This window comes from Otolemur garnettii, unplaced genomic scaffold (genome assembly GCF_000181295.1).
Source record: "Otolemur garnettii isolate 467f Iridium unplaced genomic scaffold, OtoGar3 scaffold00200, whole genome shotgun sequence".
Classification (NCBI taxonomy): Eukaryota; Metazoa; Chordata; class Mammalia; order Primates; family Galagidae; genus Otolemur; species Otolemur garnettii.
In genome coordinates, this window is record NW_003852595.1 from 1,141,347 (window position 1) to 1,160,119 (window position 18,773).

General features: G+C 39.1%; 1 protein-coding gene across 1 annotated transcript; it reads right to left on the reverse strand.

Annotated features, from left to right (window-relative positions):
- Positions 1-4,817: 4,817 nt before the first annotated feature.
- LOC111721902 (caspase recruitment domain-containing protein 18-like) lies at positions 4,818-5,858 on the reverse strand. The gene is made up of 2 exons (XM_023507719.1): positions 5,489-5,858; positions 4,818-4,828 (listed from the first exon to the last, which is right to left on the reverse strand). The coding sequence occupies exons 1-2, from the start codon at positions 5,856-5,858 to the stop codon at positions 4,818-4,820; spliced, it is 381 nt and encodes a 126-aa protein (XP_023363487.1).
- Positions 5,859-18,773: the final 12,915 nt, after the last annotated feature.

An 18,773-nucleotide genomic window follows, 5' to 3' on the forward strand; every position in this document is an offset into this window, starting at 1 on the left:
TAAGGGGTACAAGTGCAGTTTTGTTACATGGATATATTGCATAGTGGACTGGGTGTGGTGGCTTATGACTGTTCTCTCAGCTTCCAAGAAGGTTGAGGTGGGAGGATCTCTTGAGGCCAGGTGTTTGAGACCAGCCTAGGCAATATAGCAAGACCCCATTTCTAAAAAAACCAAAATATGTTTAGGAAGCTCAAGACATATGTTGGTAACTTGGGAGGAATGGTTTGGACTTGAAATTTTATGTAGGAAAAAGTAGTTTTTAGACACAACGTAAAGCCATAGAAATGGATGATACGGTTCACAGAGAGCATCTCTGGGTGAGGCTCAGAATCAAAGCTTCACTGTGCTCTTGCCACTTAATTAACTTTGTTGGTCAGTGGTTAATATCCAAGCAGATGGGCTTCCAGGATGTACTTGCTTTGGAAGCACTTTCATAGAAAAATGAACTCTCATTACATTGTCACTTACCTATACTACAGATTATTTTCCCAAATACACTGGGTATTTGTTGCTGTCATTTTTTTTTTTCTATAGCCTGGCAGATCCTGCATTTCAAGGTGTGACTTTCTGGAAACAATAGGACTTGCTGATTGATGTCTTAAAATAAAACTCATTTCGGCTCGGCGCCTATAGCTCAACCAGCTAAGGCGCCAGCCACGTACACCTAAGGTGGCGGGTTCGAATCCCCAGCCCGGACCCACCAAACAACAATGACGGCTGCAACCAAAAAATAGCCGGGCGTTGTGGCGGGCGCCTGTGGTCCCAGCAACTTGGGAGGCGGAGGCAGGAGACTCGCTTGAGCCCAGGAGTTAGAGATTGCTGTGAGCTGTGATGCCATGGCACTCTACCCAGGGGGACAGCTTGAGGCTCTGTCTCAAAACAAACAAACAAACAAACAAAAAAACAAAAAAACTCATTTCTTGAGATGGACATGTCTTCATGACTACAAAACTGAGCACCACAATATGAGTTACTTTCAACATGAAGCTGTCCAGCCCAGAGCTAACTAGCGGGAGGGGGAGGGGGGAAAAGTATGACAGAAAGCCTTCTCTACTGGGAACTCAGCCTTGCAAAAATTTATCACAGAAGAAAGTAGCTATATAATTCTGTTTTCACCCAATCGTAGGGTATATACCTCCAGCACCATGTCTAAGATAAGTAAATGAAATTACTCAGAGGAACAAGTTTAGAGATTAGGAACATTGAGAGGTCAGGGAGAGAGAAGTTGTGCAACTCACAAAGATGTTTACTCTGCTTTCGGGAAAAGGCAGTTAATAGAAATATCTCCTTCATCTCAGAATCATAGATATTTGTGAAAATCAACAAACTTACTGACAAAAATTATAAAAAATATTCAAAAAATTTTAAGACATATTTATTAAGGTGTCTCTGATATCCAGGTTTTGCTCATCACTGGGGTTAACATAGTCAACAAAAATTGACATAATGGCCAATATCCTCTTGGAGATATTTATCTCATTCAGGATAGGAGTATTATACACATAAACATATTAAATTGTTTTAAAAACTTAAAACCTCCTCCAATGTATGTGTTGTGGGTATGATCAGGAAGTACATGGCCTTACCCATAGTATATGGCGTGTATTGATGTTTTGAGAACACAAGCATTAGTGTCTCAGCCCCCTTTTATCAGCCTTATGGAATTGGGAAAGTTGCCTCTGAAAAGTGGGGACAGTAACTGGAGTAATTTAAGGTTGATGTGAAGATTAAATGAGAGGATACTAAATGCTGGCACACAGTAAAGACCCTCTGAATGCTGGCAGTTATCAGAAGAGCAGAGGATCAGAGGAACAGAAGCTGCTCAGTGCCAGGGACTGCTTCCGCGGAGCAGTGACATGCGAGTGGAATGTAGAAGGTTGGAGAGGACTTGGAAAGCACATGTAGTGAGAATAAGATGGAGTCGGTCAGGCTAGGGCCGGCCTGACACGGTCTGGTCAATTTAGATCCTAAGTGGCCTTCACTCCTGTCTCCCATTCTTACTGTTTTGTAAATTTAGCTCCCACCCTAAAGACACTTATCTTGAGTACTTTAGGTGAATCGATTTAGGAGATTACCTTCTGAAATGGATTGTTGTAATAGGCCACTGATGCTATGCTGATTATTATGTAAAAGAAGGGTTAATGCAGCCTTTGCTGTGAACTTTTATGTACAAAACTGATTTTGGAAATGGAAGCACAGAACAGTCTTGGAGAGGCTACTCTCAATATTCTCTAGAAGCCCAGCTTTATTTACTTATTTATTTGTGGTTTTCAGCTGGGGCTGGGTTTTGAACCCACCACCTTCAGGATATGGGGCGGGTGCCCTACTCCTTTGAGCCACAGGCACTGCCTGGCCTTTCTTATTTTTTCTGAGACAGAGTATCTTACTATGTTGCCCTCTGTAGAGTGCTCTCGTGTCATAGCTCAACAGCAACCTCAAACTCTTAGGTTTAAGCAATTCTCTTGTTTCAGCCTCCTGAGTACCTGGGACAACAGGCACCCACCACAATGTCTGGCTATTTTTTAGAGACAAGGGTCTCACTCTTGCTCAGGCTGCTCTTGAACCCATGAGCTCAGGCAATCCACCCACCTCGGCCTCCCAGAGTTCTAGGATCATATGAGCCACCACGACCATCTCCACACAAGCAACCTGCCTTCTGACAAATAAAGTTTGGTGGACCTAGCCCCATCTTTACATATTGGCTGACAGTGACAGCCAATTGGCTAAACCTAACCCTAACCCTGGCCAGCCCCTCTTTGTTGGGTGACAAGTTGAGGAGAAGAGCACTCTGATGAGAGAAGACAGAATGCTATAGGGGAAGTGCAGAGAAGGAAATGAGGTCTGAGTGTGAGCAGAGGACTTAGCCCAAGCTATTAAGAGCTCCAGGCAGATAAACAGGCTGTGGACAGGAACCCTTCTAGGCCATCTTAAATGATAAGAAGTGGCAGCTATGGTTATGCTTAGATAGGGGTATGACATTTTTCCCCCTAAACTGTCTGGCTACAACAGTAGTGGCTCCAAAATATTTTCATAAGAGGGATTTACAGATGATCATCTGGTTGAGGAAAGCGGGAATGAGGAATGTATTTTCTTAGATTGTACTGTTGGATTTAGATTTATGTTAGCCAGGGCAGATTGACAACACTTGGGCTGAGCTACTTCTGGGATGCAGGGATTGGGTCAGGTTAGGCAGTAAGGAGCAGCTGGGAATGAGCTACTCTTTCCTACATCCCTGCTAATTTGCTGCCACCCACCCAATAGGAAGTGCCCACACCCAGAGCCTCTAATTGGCTAAACCTACCCCTAACCCTGGCTAACAGCTTCGCTGAAGGCCAGGACACCCTGAGCCACTCTCATCCTCGTTTAATTAGATGGACCAGACAGGTTTGATTTGATTATTTACACGTTTTATACTATACATAGAGTTAAAGGAAAATATCTGTGATCTCTGTAATGTGGGTTATGATTCTTATTCCCTGAACTTTTTGTTATGACTCTGTGTCTCTATGGATAAAGGCAGCAATAAAATCATTACACATGCAGGCAGCATTGTGACTTGCTCTCTTGTTAGCCAGCTTTGGGCTTAGACTTTCACAAGCTCATTTAGTTCTTTCGAGGACTCTATGTGGATAGTGTTTTTTTTTGTTGTTGTTGTTGTTGTTTTAAGACAGGATACTATTTATTGACAGGGAGAAAGACTGGTAAGTATGATGGAGTAAAAGAGGGTGAACAGAAGTAGGTGGAACATAATCATAGATATGCAGAATTTAAAGAAATGTAATGTTATAACTTATTCTCTTGATTACCTAATTCAGGCTGGTTAAGAGCCTTAGTTACTGGTGTAGGAATTGCTCTTACTTTAAGACAGAGTCTCACTATGTCACCCTGGGTAGAGTGCTCTGGCATCACAGCTCACAGCAACTTCAAACTCTTGGGCTTAAGCAATTCTTTTGCTTCAGCCTCCCAAGTAGCTGGGACCACAGGTGCCTGCTACAATGCCCAGATAATTTTTTGTGTTGTTGCAGTTGTCATTGTTGTTTAGCTGGCCCAGGCTGGGTTCAAACCCGCCAGTCTCCATGAATGTGCCTGGCGCCATAACCACTGTGCTATGGGTGCCGCGCAGCAGAGCTGGAACATATTCTTCTTAGTAAAGTATCTCAAGAATAGAAGAAATTTATCCAATGTACTCAATGCTATTATGAAACCAATATGTAATCCTTCACACATTCTTATGAATGACAAAACACAAATATAGTCCAGAAAGGGGGTGGGGGAGAAAAGAGGGACGTGGGGAGAGAGAGTGGAGGGAGCATAATTATTGGGATCTCACCTAATGTGCACAATGCAAGGGTTCATTTCACAACAACTAAGTATATTATAAATGTCTTACCACGAAAAATAAGTGAAGTGATAGTTATGTTAATCAGTTAGATTTAAGCATTCCACGTTGTATATTAAATCATCACATTGTACCCCATAAACGTATATGGTTATGATTTAACAAAAATTAAGTTTAAAAAAAAGAAAAGCAGCATAAACCCCCTAGACTGAAGACTAGGAGGTGGAGATGGTGCTTCCCTCTTCAATTCTTCCCTCTTGTGGTCAGTCTTTCTCCCTGTCAATAAACTATCCTATAGCTTACCATGTGGTCATTGGTTGCATTCTTCAAACCCTAAGATCAGGAACCTACCTTAGAAAGAAATTTCTGCAACAACACCTTATGATGTTAATATAATTTTATTTTTGCTGGTGGGTTGTTTTCTCTCACAGGGACATCTTAGTTTTTTTTGATAGGTGTTGGTAGTCCACCAGATAGTTCATGTGCACACTGTGGAGAGAACAAAGGGTTACGGAATAGGCCAGCTTCCACATCATAAATTTAATCTGGGCTCTTAAGGGCTCTTAATGGGACTAGAAATAAAATGACATAGGATGCAGACTGGGACTATGAAAGGAGACCACATTACACAAAATAAAAAGCAGAAAAGTTGACTAGCTCACAGAATCCACATATGATTTAGTGCAAATGCAATTATTTAATTCACATTTAATGTTCATTTCAAGTTGTTCACTGACAATTCCACAATGATTATATATCTAGAAAAGCACTTAATAGAGAGATGGGGTGGGAGTAGAGTGGTAGGCATAAAAGGAGCTCGTGTCTTCTCTTCCGAAGATCATATGGGCTTTTCAGGCTCCAGGAAGAGTGATATTGTACACTGCTATCTGGAAGCATCAGAGGAATTAGAATGAAGACATCTGGACTCTTCAGATAAACTATAATAAGCTACTACTGACCCAGAACCCAAGATGAGCTGTGGTCAGCAGAGGGTGCTGAGGGAAAAGGAACAAAGGACACAGAGGAGTAGAGACAAAAGATGTGGAGTCTGAGAACCGGACGCCAGGAAGCCTTTTCTAAACTGAAAGATAAATGAAGGGCTCAGGACACAGGGACTAGCTGACATTAGGTTGATCTGTTCAGCCTTACCTGAGGGCAGATGCAACTTCCGTGCAAGTTCATGGTCTTCTTGATGGAGATGTTTGATAAATGATCTAGAAGCTCCAGGCCCTTTCCCAATGACAATGTCAATCAAGACTCGAGCCTTATCCATGACTGTGTGATTTTCATATTTCACTTTGCACATCTCCTCCTGATTTATCACTTTATCCTCAAGTAGGTCATCCAGCAAACAATTTATTATACCTTCGCTCACTGAATGGATAAACAAATGGATAAAAAAACCAGGACTTGGTCTATTGGAAACACAAAGATTCTTTAAGTAATTATCATAGCAATTCACCAACAGAGAAGCAATCATTTTAATCTTTCCCAGCCAATCGTTCTTCACAATGTACATTAGTCTCAGGAAATGAGATCATCCCTTTGCATCTTGAGGTACCTACTTGTCGTAATTCTGATCCTACATATGCTTATTGAGTGACCTAGAACACCTGATTCCATGATTTTTCTATTAACCACCTGGAAATATGAATTCATTCTGTTCTAACACAGCCTAATTTTTTGAACTCTGCAAGGGGTCAACAGGTTGTTCCCTCTGGAAGTAACAGTCGCTAATACCCATCCTATGCCCATTCTCACCCTCAACTAACTTATACCTCTTTAGATTCAGAGAAGACTCCAACAAAATTGCAGCAGAGACCATAGAGTCCCGGGATCCTCCTGGCATTATTTTTCCTTCAAAAGTGCAGCAAAATCCTGGCTGAGCTTCTTCCCTCCCTCCTTCTCTTTCCTTTTGTCCCTCTCCCTAAACGCTGCTCACATAAATCCTCACCAAAACTAATGAGAAAGGCAATTCTTTCCCAAACTAATTCCTGTCAAGACTTTTCTCCTCATACTGGGAAAGACTCACCAGCCATGGCTCCTCACACAGGTGTTGGGTGTATGGTTGAACTGCAGGCAAGGTGGCCCTACTTTTGTTAACAGGGTGTGTGCACAGACTGAGAAACAATGATTACATTTACATATTTTATAATTATTTCCTCCTACTTCTGAGTAGGAGGCAAGACCCAAAGAAGAAAAGATCATTTTTATAAAAAGGACACCTGCACTCAACTGTTTATAAGAACACACAATCAACAATCACAAAGATATGGAAACATCTCAAGTGCCCACCAGTACACGAACAGATTAATAAAATGTGGTACACATACTATGGAGTACTACTCAGCCATGAAAGGAAATGGTGATCTAGTACCTTGTGACAACCTGAATGGAACTAGAAACCATTCTTCTAAGTGAAACATCATGGGAATGGAAAAACAAGCACGTGTACACAATACCACATTTGAACTTACCAGTCAACAGTTAAGTGCACATATGGAAGTAAATCTCAGTGAAAATGCTGAAGGAAGGAGAGGGTGGAGGGGATGGGTAACTTCACACCTACTGGAGACAGTAAACACTACCTGGATGCAGGGAACACTTACAACTTTGACTCAGTCTGTACAAAACAAAATGTGTGCCCCCCTGATATTCTGAAATTTAAAAATATATTTCCTAATTAATATTGATGTGTTATATTACTTATATTACTATTAATTATAATATTGAAGTATCAATTATAATTACATTAATTATGTTATTTGTAATTATTATTTCCTTAAAAGGTTTTCATTGTTGCCATTTCCTAAATTATTTTCAGGGCACTGAAACTTAGATGGTAATAGGAACTGTGCCTGTCAAAGTTTGCTTCATCTTTCCTTGGGAGGTGAGAAATAAAAATAAAGAAGAAAAAGCACACAGAGAATCAAATACATGCATTAAAGAATCTTCAGCAGACTGAAGTTTAAACAGGAAGTCAAACTAGAGTGAAGGACAGTTTTCCATGTAAATCAAATATGAATATTTCTTTTATAAACACTGTAATCAAATACATATAACAAATTTAAAATATACCATCTTAACCATTTTCACTGTCCTGTGGCACTGAGTGGATTCATACTGTTGTGATCACCACCATCTGTCTTCCAAAGCTTTCACCTCAGAAAACTGAAACATTGAGCAGTACCTCCTCGCTGTTGTCTTCTACCAGCCCTGGGCAACAACCACTCAACTTTCTGTCTCCATGAATTTGACTACTCTTGGGCCTCAAATAAGTGGAAACATGTAGTGATTTTCCTTTGGTGACTAATTTATTTCACTTAGTACAATGTTCTCAAGTTTGATCCATGTGGTAGCATGGGTCATCATTCTTTTGTTTTTAAGGCTGAATAATATTCTGTTTTATGTGTGTACAACATGTTTACCCATTCAACAGTGAACACAGGTTACGCCCACCTTTTGGCTATTGTGAATAATGCTGTTGTAAATGTGGCTGCCCACATACAGCTTTGAGACTCTGTTTTCCATCGTTTCAGATACATACCCAGAAGATGAATTGCCAGGTAATAAGGTAATTTTATTTTTCATTTTCTGTGGAAGCACTATCTTGTTTTTCATAGCAGCTGTACCATTTTACACTCCTGTATACAATGTACAGGCTCCAGTTTCTCCACATTCACACCAATACTTGTTATTTTTTATTCTTTTGATAGTGGCCATGCTAATGAGTATGAGCTATAATAAAACTTCTAAATTCTTTTCCATTGTGAGAATTTCATCCAAACACTGTCTCCAAACACAGGAAGGGTGTGTGTCCATGTGAAGTCCTTTTGCAGTTCAGAAGAGAAAATAAAATTTTTAACGTAATGGTCTTTCTCTTTAAATGGTTCCATTTTAAGGAACACTGCACAGACTTTAACGTCAGAATAGTTGAACTAACCTTTTAACTGCTGATTTCAAGCAAGGAACTTAACTGTGTCTCAGTTTTGCAATCTGCCAAATAGATTTAATGAAAATTTCTACCTTGTAGTGTTATTGTGAGTAATTAATGAATCGACAAAAGTTGTTACAATAGTATCTGGCACAAAGGAAGCACCTCAGTAACTATTATTGCATGTGCAAATGTAACAACCCTAATTCACGTCCTTAATTCATCCAACATAACACAGCCGTTAGAGTTATTTGCTGAGGGTAGACTCTATGAGCCGCACACTAGCACAGATGCTCGAGAGAGAGGAATGGTCAAAACAGACAAAATGTCTTTCCCTAATGGAAGTTCCATTATACTAGGAAAGACCCCTATTCTCACTAAATGCATACAAAATACTTCACATTAAGAGTTTTTAGCACTTAAAAATATTCTTAGAAGATTGCAGAATGGAAGAAAAAATGTCCAATGTACTCAGTACTATTATGAAACCAATTTACAATCACTCACACTTTCATATGAAGAATACATCACAATGATGGCCAAGATGAAGGAGGGAGGAGGGGAGATGGCAAGGGAGGGAGCAGGTCAGATCGAGGGAGGGTGAATAGTAGGATCACACACATGGTGCATAATGCAAAGGTCCATGTTGGATCTATTAGGACAGAGTATAAATGTCTCAACACAATAAGCAAATGAGATGAGGTAGATATAAACCATGAAATCAGCACACTGTACCCAATAAATACATTAATGTATACATGATTTATGTGTTTATGATTTAATTAAAAAAAAAACCTGAAGGCAAAAAAAAGTAAAGCAAAGAATGAATCTAAAAAAAGAAAAGGATAGGAATTTCATTTCTCTTTTTTTTTCCCCCTGGGGACCACTCCAGCGTGTGTGGATCTGGTAAGACCAAAGAAGAAATGTGGCTCTTATAATGACAAAAATTAGGATTAGAATTGGATCCAAAGATCATAACCATCTTCTTAGGCTAGGTACTTGAATTCAGTATATAATTTGAATTCAGATATAATGATCACAAAATAAATGAATGATGGGCTAAATGATAGGTGGTGTTTCAAAAGACAAGTGAAGACTTAAAAATTAAGGTCTGGACTCATATTGGATTTCTGAAATCCTAGTCTGCTGATAATTTAGCTTTGTCATTAGGGTAACAGTGTGGGTGCACAGCAGCTGTGAAATGCTTCTGTTAGCCCCACTGCGCCCTTAGAAACTCTGGGAAGAGACCCAACTTTACAGCTATCACCTTTCTATTTATCAGTATATATACTTTGAAACAGATTTATTGAATGTATGTTAGTGAGTGGAATGACCAAAAATAGATTTATTTTCTTTTTCCCAAAAAGAAAAATGCTTCCATCTTCCCAGATTTGGTGTAAAATCACCCTTGATTCATTGTACTTTATTAGTTTCTTGAGATGTTGAATGAGTTATTTATCCTGTCTAGGCTCAGTTTCCTCATCTATACCATTAACTCATCTGTTTCACTCATATTACCTAGATTTATTGTGAATTTTTAACATTTTATGTATAAAATCATTGTCTAAACATGAATGAGAGTAAATGGTCTTGAAGGAAGGCAGTATCCTGTTACCTCACACTGTTTTAAAAATGCTTATAATTTTCTCTATGTTAAACAAGACAAAATGTTATCTCCATTTTATTAAGAATACTAAGTACCAGTGGTCCAGAGACCTGCCTGGCACAAGTGGCCCTCACTCAATCCTGGGCTCTGTGTGGAGTGCAGTTAGCTGCCCATCCCAGCACTGTGGGAGGATATATGGAGAACATCATTGGGGAAGGTAGGGCTCAGTCCTTTAAGGAGTTTAATATAATCTGCGGCTGATAAGGCATAAATATGGAAAGAAACTGTATCATAAATGGGAGAATTTAATATGATCTGAAGCAAACAGGACGATTTCACACAGGTAACAGGAAGTTCTCCCAGACACTGCACGGTGAAGGTGTTTAGATAGGTACTAGAGGACGTTAATGATTTGATGATAGAGTTTGTCCTTAATCACTGTAATTAATGGTTGTTTAACTAGCCAAGCAGCACTGGGGAAATAGTGTTTGCACCCCACCCAGATTTTTAGATAAGAAAATTGAGGCTTCCAGAAAACAAACCTCTGTCCCAAGATAATAAGAGTCGGGAATTGTGGGGGTGTGATTTGATTACCTCAGTCCAAAGACCACAGCTGTATATTTTTACACAGAGCAGAGGTGAGAGATAAGGACAATTCAGTTACTGGGAATAATAAAACCAAGATTAGGAAGTGAGAATCAGATAATTGGGGGAAAGAACGAACATAAAGACTTGACCGGGGAAGAATATTTTGTTTGGAAATAGTGGGGAAAAAGTTTTCAGAAACTAGATCTAAATGAAGTGTCATGACAGTCACTGTGAATGTGGAATTCAAACTGTTAAGTAAATAATGACTGTGAAGCAGTGCTGTTTCTCAAGTACAATGGTCACATTTTGTCTTACTGAGATTGCCATGTTGAGTGTTTCATGTTTGCTCCATATTGAAATAGTGTTTGATCCATGATTAACTGCCTAATACAACTTCTTTTTTCCTGAGACAGAGTCTTAGTATGTCATCTTCGTTAGAGTGCTGTGCTGTCACAGCTCACAGCAACCTCAAACTCTTGGGATTAAGCGATTCTCTTGCCTCAACCTCTCAAGTAGCTGGGACTATAGGTGCCCAGCTATTTTTTGTTGCAGCTGTCATTGTTTAGGTGGCCCAGGTTGGGTTCAAACCCTCCAGCTTCAGTGTATGTGGCTGGCACCATAACCACTGTGCTATGGGCACTGAGTTCCTAATACCACTTCTTAAAAATAAGAATCACTCCAGAGAGACTGTACCAAAATTTTCAAGAAAAAAGCTTGGGCTGCTGTTTCAGTGCTTCAAGGGAGCTTTGATATATACCCTTGGTTGAAAATTGCTGTCTTTCATTTACTTCTCCTTCATGCTCCACAAAATCCATGTGTTAATATTTGACAATCTTTAGCACCTTAAAAAGCAGGAGCTGGGTCTGAGTAGTAAGGGAATTGGAACTAGAAACCAGGAAGGGAGCACCCGGTATTTGGAGTTACTAGGAAGGAAAGCTGCAGAGTGGGGAGACAGAGTGAAGTGACCATGAGATTGTCCAGGCTGGCAGGCAGCCAGAAGGTGTTGGGGTGATTTTAGAGGCTGATTTCTACAGTGAGAATGCTGGGAGATGCTGACCTGTGAAATCTCAGCAAGGAACTACTCTAAGCCAAAGCCCTTGAGAAACAGGTAATCTGAATGATCATGAATCCCATGTGTCACTTGGCTATTGGCAATAGTAAAAACAAATGCACTCTGAAAATCTCCCTAGTGATGCCAACTGAAACATCAAGAATATATTCATAGGTGAATCCTACAACCACAGTAGAAAGCAAGCTCACTATGAGTGGGAGTGAGCAGAAACAATAAACTGATGGATTTGCAGAAGATAGAAACATTCAGATAAAGAACACAGGTGATCTATGTGGGAAATGTCCACATAAATTCATGAAAAGGGAGATACATAAACATTATGAAGCAGTTACTTTTAAAGAGATAGATTCTAAAAAATTGGAACTTATGAAAAACAAACTTAAAATTATTGAAATGAAGACTCTGAGGACAGGTTAAAACACTTGAGCGAACTGGGGAGGTGAAAGATAAATACAAACACGTTATGACTTCAGATCTGTTCTTTCTGCTTAGGATTGTTTTGGCTATTCAGGCTCTTTTGGGGTTCAAAACAAAGCATAGAATTATTTTTTCTCCATCTGTGAAATATGATGTTGGTAGTTTTATGGGAATTTTGTTGAACTTGTAAATCACTTTGGGCAGATGGACATTTTAACAATTCTGATTCTGCCAATCTATGAGCAGAATTTTTTCATTGGTTTGTATTATCTGTGATTTCTTTCCTTGGTGTTTCATAGTTGTCATAGTGATCTTTCATCTCCTTGGTTAAGTATATTCCTAAGTGGTCTTAAGTCTTTGATTTGACTCTTTTCTATATACCAGTAACTTGACTTCTGTTATATCGAAGTGCCACAAATTTGTGTACCATGATTTTGCAACCTGAGACATTGCTGAATTTATTTATCAATTCCAGGATTCTTTTGGTGGAGTCTTTGGGATTTTCTAAATACAAGATCTTATAATCAGCAAAAAGAGATAGGATGACCTTCTCTTTCTCCATTTGGATACTCTTTATTTCTTTATCTTTCCCATTGCTCCAGCTGGGACTTCTACCACTATGTTGAATGCAAGTGGTGACAGGGGGCACCCTTGTTTTAGTCCATTTCTTAAGGGGAATACTTTCAACATTTCCCCCAATGTTGGCTATGGGTTTCTTATATATGGCTTCTATAAGTTTGAGGTATATTCCTTCTTTGTCTAGTTTGTCAAAGGTTTTTATCAAGGGAGCATGCTTGATTATGTCAAACACTTTTCTGCATCAACTGAGATAAACATGTGGTCTTTGTTTTTGATTCTGTTCACCTGTTTATTGACCAGTGTATTTTAAACCATCCTTGTATTCCTGGGATGAAACTTGATCATAGTGAATTATTTTTTTTTGATGAGCTATAGAATTTGATTTGCTAGTATTTTGTTGAGTACTTCTCCATCTACGATTATAAGGGGTATTGTTTGGTAGTTTTGTTGTTGTGTCCTTTCCTGGTTTTGGTATCAAGGTGATACTGGATTCACAGAATGAGTCAGGGAGGATTCCCTCCTTCTCAACATTATGGAATAATTTCTGTAGGATTGGTGTCAGTTCTTCTTGTAGGTCTGTATTGTTTGGTTGCGAATCTGTATATTCTAGAGCTTTTCTATGTTGGTAGAGTTTTTAGGACTGCTTGAATCTCACTGATCATTAGTGGTCTCTTCAGAATTTCTATTTCCACCTGATTCAAACTTCAGAGGTTATGGATTGACAGGAATTTATCCATTTCCTCTACATTTTCTAATTTGTGTGTGTAGAGTTTCTCATGGTATTCACGAATGATATTTTGTATTCTGCTGTATCATTTGTAATGTCTCCTTTTCACTTCTGATTGAGCTTATGTGGGTCCTTTCTCTTCTACTTCTACTTAATCCAGATAGAGGTCTAGCAATTTTGTTCTCAAAGAACCAAATTTTTGTTTTGTTGATCCATTCAATTTTTTTGCAATTTTTTTTTAAATTTGGTGTTCACTGTGTTTAGTTCTGCTGCTCTGGGTTTTGCTATTTCTTTTACTCTGTTAGCTTTGGGTTTAGTTTACTCTTCTTTTCTTGGTTCCTTGATACATGACATTAACTTGTCAATTTATAATCTTTCTGTCTTTTTGATGTAAGCATTTAAGGCTATGATTTTCCCTTGTAACACTGCTTTTGGATGCTTGTGTTATGATTATTATCCAGTTTGACAAATATTTTTATCTCCATCTTAATTTCATCATTGACCCCAAGAATTGTTCAATAGCTGGATATTTAATCTCCATGACATGTATATATTTGCGAGTACCATTGGAATTGATTTCTAGTTTTATTGTAACCTGAGAAGATACACAGAATGATTTTGATTTTTCTAAACTTTTTGAGACTTGCTTTTTTGGACTAATATATGGTCATTCTTGGACAATGTCCCATGTATTAATTCATAACTCAACATGTAGCTAAAGTTTTGTCAATTTTATTATCCATCCCAATGAACCTAGTTTCATTTTCATGTATTTTTTTCTATTAGAGTTCTACTTCATACAATTAGTTTACTTTTCAACTCTAGAGTTTCTTCTTAGTTCTTTTCTGTAAATTCTCTTTATTGATATTCTTAGTTTGTTTATATATGTCATTTCTGTCTCTGCCCATGTCTTTCTTTAGATTGCCAATCATTTTTTAAGATGTTGTTTAATGCTTTGTCATCCCAATTCTGCCACCTGGGATTCCTCAGGGACATATATATATACAAATATATACAAATATATATATATATACACAAATATATATAAATTTGTATAAATATATACAAATATATATATATACACAAATATATATAAATATATATATATATGTCCTCAGGGACATATATATACACAAATATATATATATATATTTGGAGACCAAGTCTCCCTTTGTCACCCTTGGAAGAGGGCCATGGCATCATAGCTCACAGCAACTTCAAACTCTTGGGCTCAAGCAATCATCTTGCCTTAGCCTCCCAAGTAGCTGGGACTACAGGCAGCTGCCACAATGCCCAGCTGTTTTTAGAGATGGGTTCTTGTTCTTGTTCAGGCTAGTCTCAAACTCCTGAGCTTGAGTGATCTACCTAGGTAAGCCTCTCAGACTGCTAGGTGTGAGCTACTGTGCCCAGTCTTCAGGGATTTTTTTTTTAAAGATTTATTTTGTTCCTTTAAACAGGCCATACTTTCCTGTTTCTTTGTGTGTCTTATGAATTTTTGATGTTGTTTTCTTTTTAAAAACTAAATGCTTAAATGCTATAATCTAGTAACTCTAGGAATCAGATTTTCCTCTTTTCCTGGGGTTTGATGTTTTTCTTGTTCATTTGATTATTTCAGTGTATCAGAGGTAAAAGATTAAGATCAGGTATTTTTGGAACCTGGGGTTACACAGTGTTTTCATAATTCCCCCATATTTGCCATTATTTTTAAGGGTCTAAGAGAAAAACAAAACAAATAAAAAACAGAGCAAGGCAACTTCTTTAAATATTCTGGAAGCTAATTCAATTGCCAGGGTTGAAACAATGGCATCCAGCTTCCACATTTACCCCTTAGTGATTCAAAGAAACAATCTCCAGTCAGAACACAAAACTCCAATATTTGGAGGACAAGCCTTCTGCCTGTCTGGGCCCCAGTAAGCTGCACCATAAATGTGGGTTGTCATCCACACAGCTGACTACCACCATCTGGGAGGTGGGGTGAGAGATGGGTAGCCACCAAAATTAACTGCAATTTATCAACCAACCTGCTTCCTGGAAGTTTCAAGCATTTAAATAAAATCCAGGGTTCCAAAATAGTCACTTCAGGTTTTTTTGCCAGTATAATTGTTGCCTTGTTGAGAGATAGACTCCTGATGTTTTTTACTCTGCTGCCTTCCAGGGCATCACTCTTCTGGGCTGGTTATCTTTTATTTTCTATTCCCACATCCATTTCCTGCTTTTATTTTCCATGTTTAGTGGCTCTATAGACCATAAGACTTGGGCTGTTTTTCCAACAAACATCATGTTGTTTTTGACCAATAAGGGGCACCTGCAGTTGGAAGAGACTGGAAAGCAGCAGAAGAGGGGCCACAGTGTCCTGTCTCCCCCCGCCCCCCAGTGCTGCTGTGTCCTCGATGACTACAGTGCTTCTTCCCAGAAAAACCTTCTCCAGCTCTCACCACATGCTGGCAGAAAGTGTGAGTGTGTGTCTGTGTGTGTGTGAGAGAGAGAGAGAAAGAGAGTGTTTATTTCTAAGTAACAATTCATTTTGGTTTAATGATAATGAAAGAAAACAATAAAAATGACAACATTGTGTCTGAAACTTCTACATACATGTACAAATACATGTGCATCTGTATATACAGAAGGTTCAAGAAAAGCATACAGATTTTAATGAAACAACTATTAAAATTGTAATATCCATATATCCATTATATACTAATAAGATGAATAGAGGTCATGTTAAACACCTCTTGTAATTGCAAGAGTCAAATATTACTTGAGTAATACAGTTTTAATACAGACTGTTATTATACACGTGTATATGTATGTGTGTTTATCTATAATATCTAATCTACATAGATCTACTATAGCTTTAAGTACTATAGCTAAGGTATAGCTTTAACTTTTATTTTTATCTTAAAGTTAAACAAATTGAGTCCCAGAGAAGTTACATGAGTGGTTCCCAAATTACAAAGCTGATTTGCTATTAGAAGTATGTGGGCATGTAAATTAATATGTTCTACGTAGAAGAGGGGCCCTGACTCTGGTACTGAGATTACCTTTCATGTCTACACTATGTCCCGGGTTGCTTAAGCAACTCCTTCATCTGTGTAACATTGTGCTCTGACCATAATTCTACATTACAGATGATGAGGAGCATGAGTATGGTTCCCTTTATCTCTTATTGCAATAGTCGCCAACATTTTTGCACCAGGGACAAGTTTCATGGAAAATGATGAAGATGGTTTCCCCTCTGGGCCGGGGGTGGGATGGTTTTAGGATGATTCATTACATTACGTTTATTGCCTATTTTGTTTCTATTTCATCACATTGTATCACATAATGAAATAATTGTGCAACTCACCATAATGCAGAATTAGCCTGGGCTTGTTTTCCTGCAATTAAACAGTCCCAACTGGGGGTATTGGGAGACAGACACCTGAAGTGTATTACTGATGACCAGTCTTCTCTGTAATCTTGTTTTGGTGGCTGTCACTGCAAAACACCAGCTACACAAAAATAGGATGTTGGAAATGGAAGCAGGCTTTTCAGTGCTTTTGTAGCAATCTCAGGAGATCATAACTTAAATCCAGAACACGTGGAGATTTGAAGTTGTTGGAAGCAAATGTTTAAGGCCACCATCATCTGTGATCTCAAACAGTTGATCCTCTTTTAGCAAAACATTGATTCACGTTTCTTATTCACGAATGAGCCGTACAGCAGAAGGTAGGCAGTGGGTGAGCCAGTGAAACTTTATCTGTTTTTATAGCAGCTGTCCACTGCAGAGGGGTTAGATTCTCCTCCTAAGGCTGTGGTTCTCAACCTTCCTAATTGCCGAGTTCTTACAAATGGAACAAAGGGACAGCGACCTACAGGTTGATAACCGCTGTTATAAGGAGTGTACAACCTAGACCCCTCACTGCGCAGTTCACAGCAGAGTTTGTGTTCCTATTAGTGCCTAACAGGATGGTGGAGTCCAGGTGGATCCAGCTGTGTGGATCCTAATGGACCACAGCCCAGAACCAGTCCATGGCCAGTGTGCAGGGACCATGGTCGTATTGGGCAGATCTGCAGAATGATGGGAAGTTCCAGGCATCTCCTCCTGCCTGAGTGTCCACAGCAGAGTCAGAGTCACACTTTCAGCGACAAAGATTACTTTATGCCCACCTGCTAACTTTTGCTAGAACCATTTTTTTAGTATTCTATTCCTAATGGGTAGTAGAGGGAGTTTCTAAATCAGATAGAATGGAGAATGGACTCTTATGCCAGAGCATGACTAAAATAGCAAAACTCCAGAGTGGTCAGTAAGAACTCCATACCCTCCTAATATTCAAGGCCCTTGCCAGATGTCTGGTATACTAAAAATATTCTTATATACTTCAGTCTGTACTGATAATAACAAAGTCTTCATCTCCTTTATGAAGGTATTATTTTTACTGTATCTCCCTATAAATACACATATCATGGCATTTGTATATAACACATAATACCATTATTATTTCATTATTGCATATCCAGTTTCATGACAGAATGGAATTACTTATCATTCAAAATTTGAATAGAATGAAATGAAAATACCTACCTACAATTATTTTTTAACCCTGAGCAATACTTTGAGATATCACTAAAAACCACACTTTCACTCTGAGGCCCTCCGTATTTTTTATATTTCTGAGACCTTCCTGCTACATTGTATCTCTCATTGCGTTCACTGGAGCATCTCACCTGTTCATGCTCCTTTCTGTGTAGTTCTGGAAATTTTTCATGAGGACAAAGCTTGAGCTTTCCTTTGGGCTTCATAGCTGCTGGCCTTGTTTGTCTAGCAGGAGTTTCTGCAAGAATTTTAAGAGACATGGCATAAGGAAAGTTGTGATATCTGGTGTGTGGGTTCTCCTGTGGAGCCCATTTCCTGCATCACCCTAGTGGTCCTCACAGAGAAAGACTCACATAACCCACCCCCTCCTGAACATCCTCAATATAACAGGAATCTTGGATTTAATGTGTGTTATGCAGAGCCTTTGATCTCCACAATGCTTTTATTTTTTATTTTTTGGAGACAGAGTCTCTTACTATGTGGCCCTTGGTAGAGTGTCGTGAAGTCACAGTTCACAGCAATCTTCAACTCCTGGGCTCAAGCAATTCTGTGGCATCAGCTACCCAAGCCCCAGGACTACAGGTGGTGTGCACCACAATGCCTGGCTATTTTTTTTGGTGCAGTTGTTATTGTAGCATAGCTGGCCCAGGCTGGGTTCAAACCCGCCAGTCTTAGTGTTTGTGGCTGGCACCGTAACCAGTGTGCACAAGCACCAATCCTCTACAACCCTTTTAATCAACTATATATTTTACCTTCTCAACAAGTGAAACCACTATCAAATCAATTGCCCAAACCAAAAATCAAGAAGTCTTCCCTGAGTGTGCTCCTCCCTCACCCAAACTTGCTCTGCCCAGATCCCCTCCATCCTCCTGAGTGTGCTCCTCCCTCACCCAAACTCGCTCTGCCCAGATCCCCTCCATCCTCCTGAGTGTGCTCCT

Coding starts and splice junctions, on each gene's coding strand:
- LOC111721902 (XM_023507719.1), bottom strand. CDS start 5,858: ATGTACATTGTGAAGAACGATTGGCTGGGAAAGATTAAAATGATTGCT.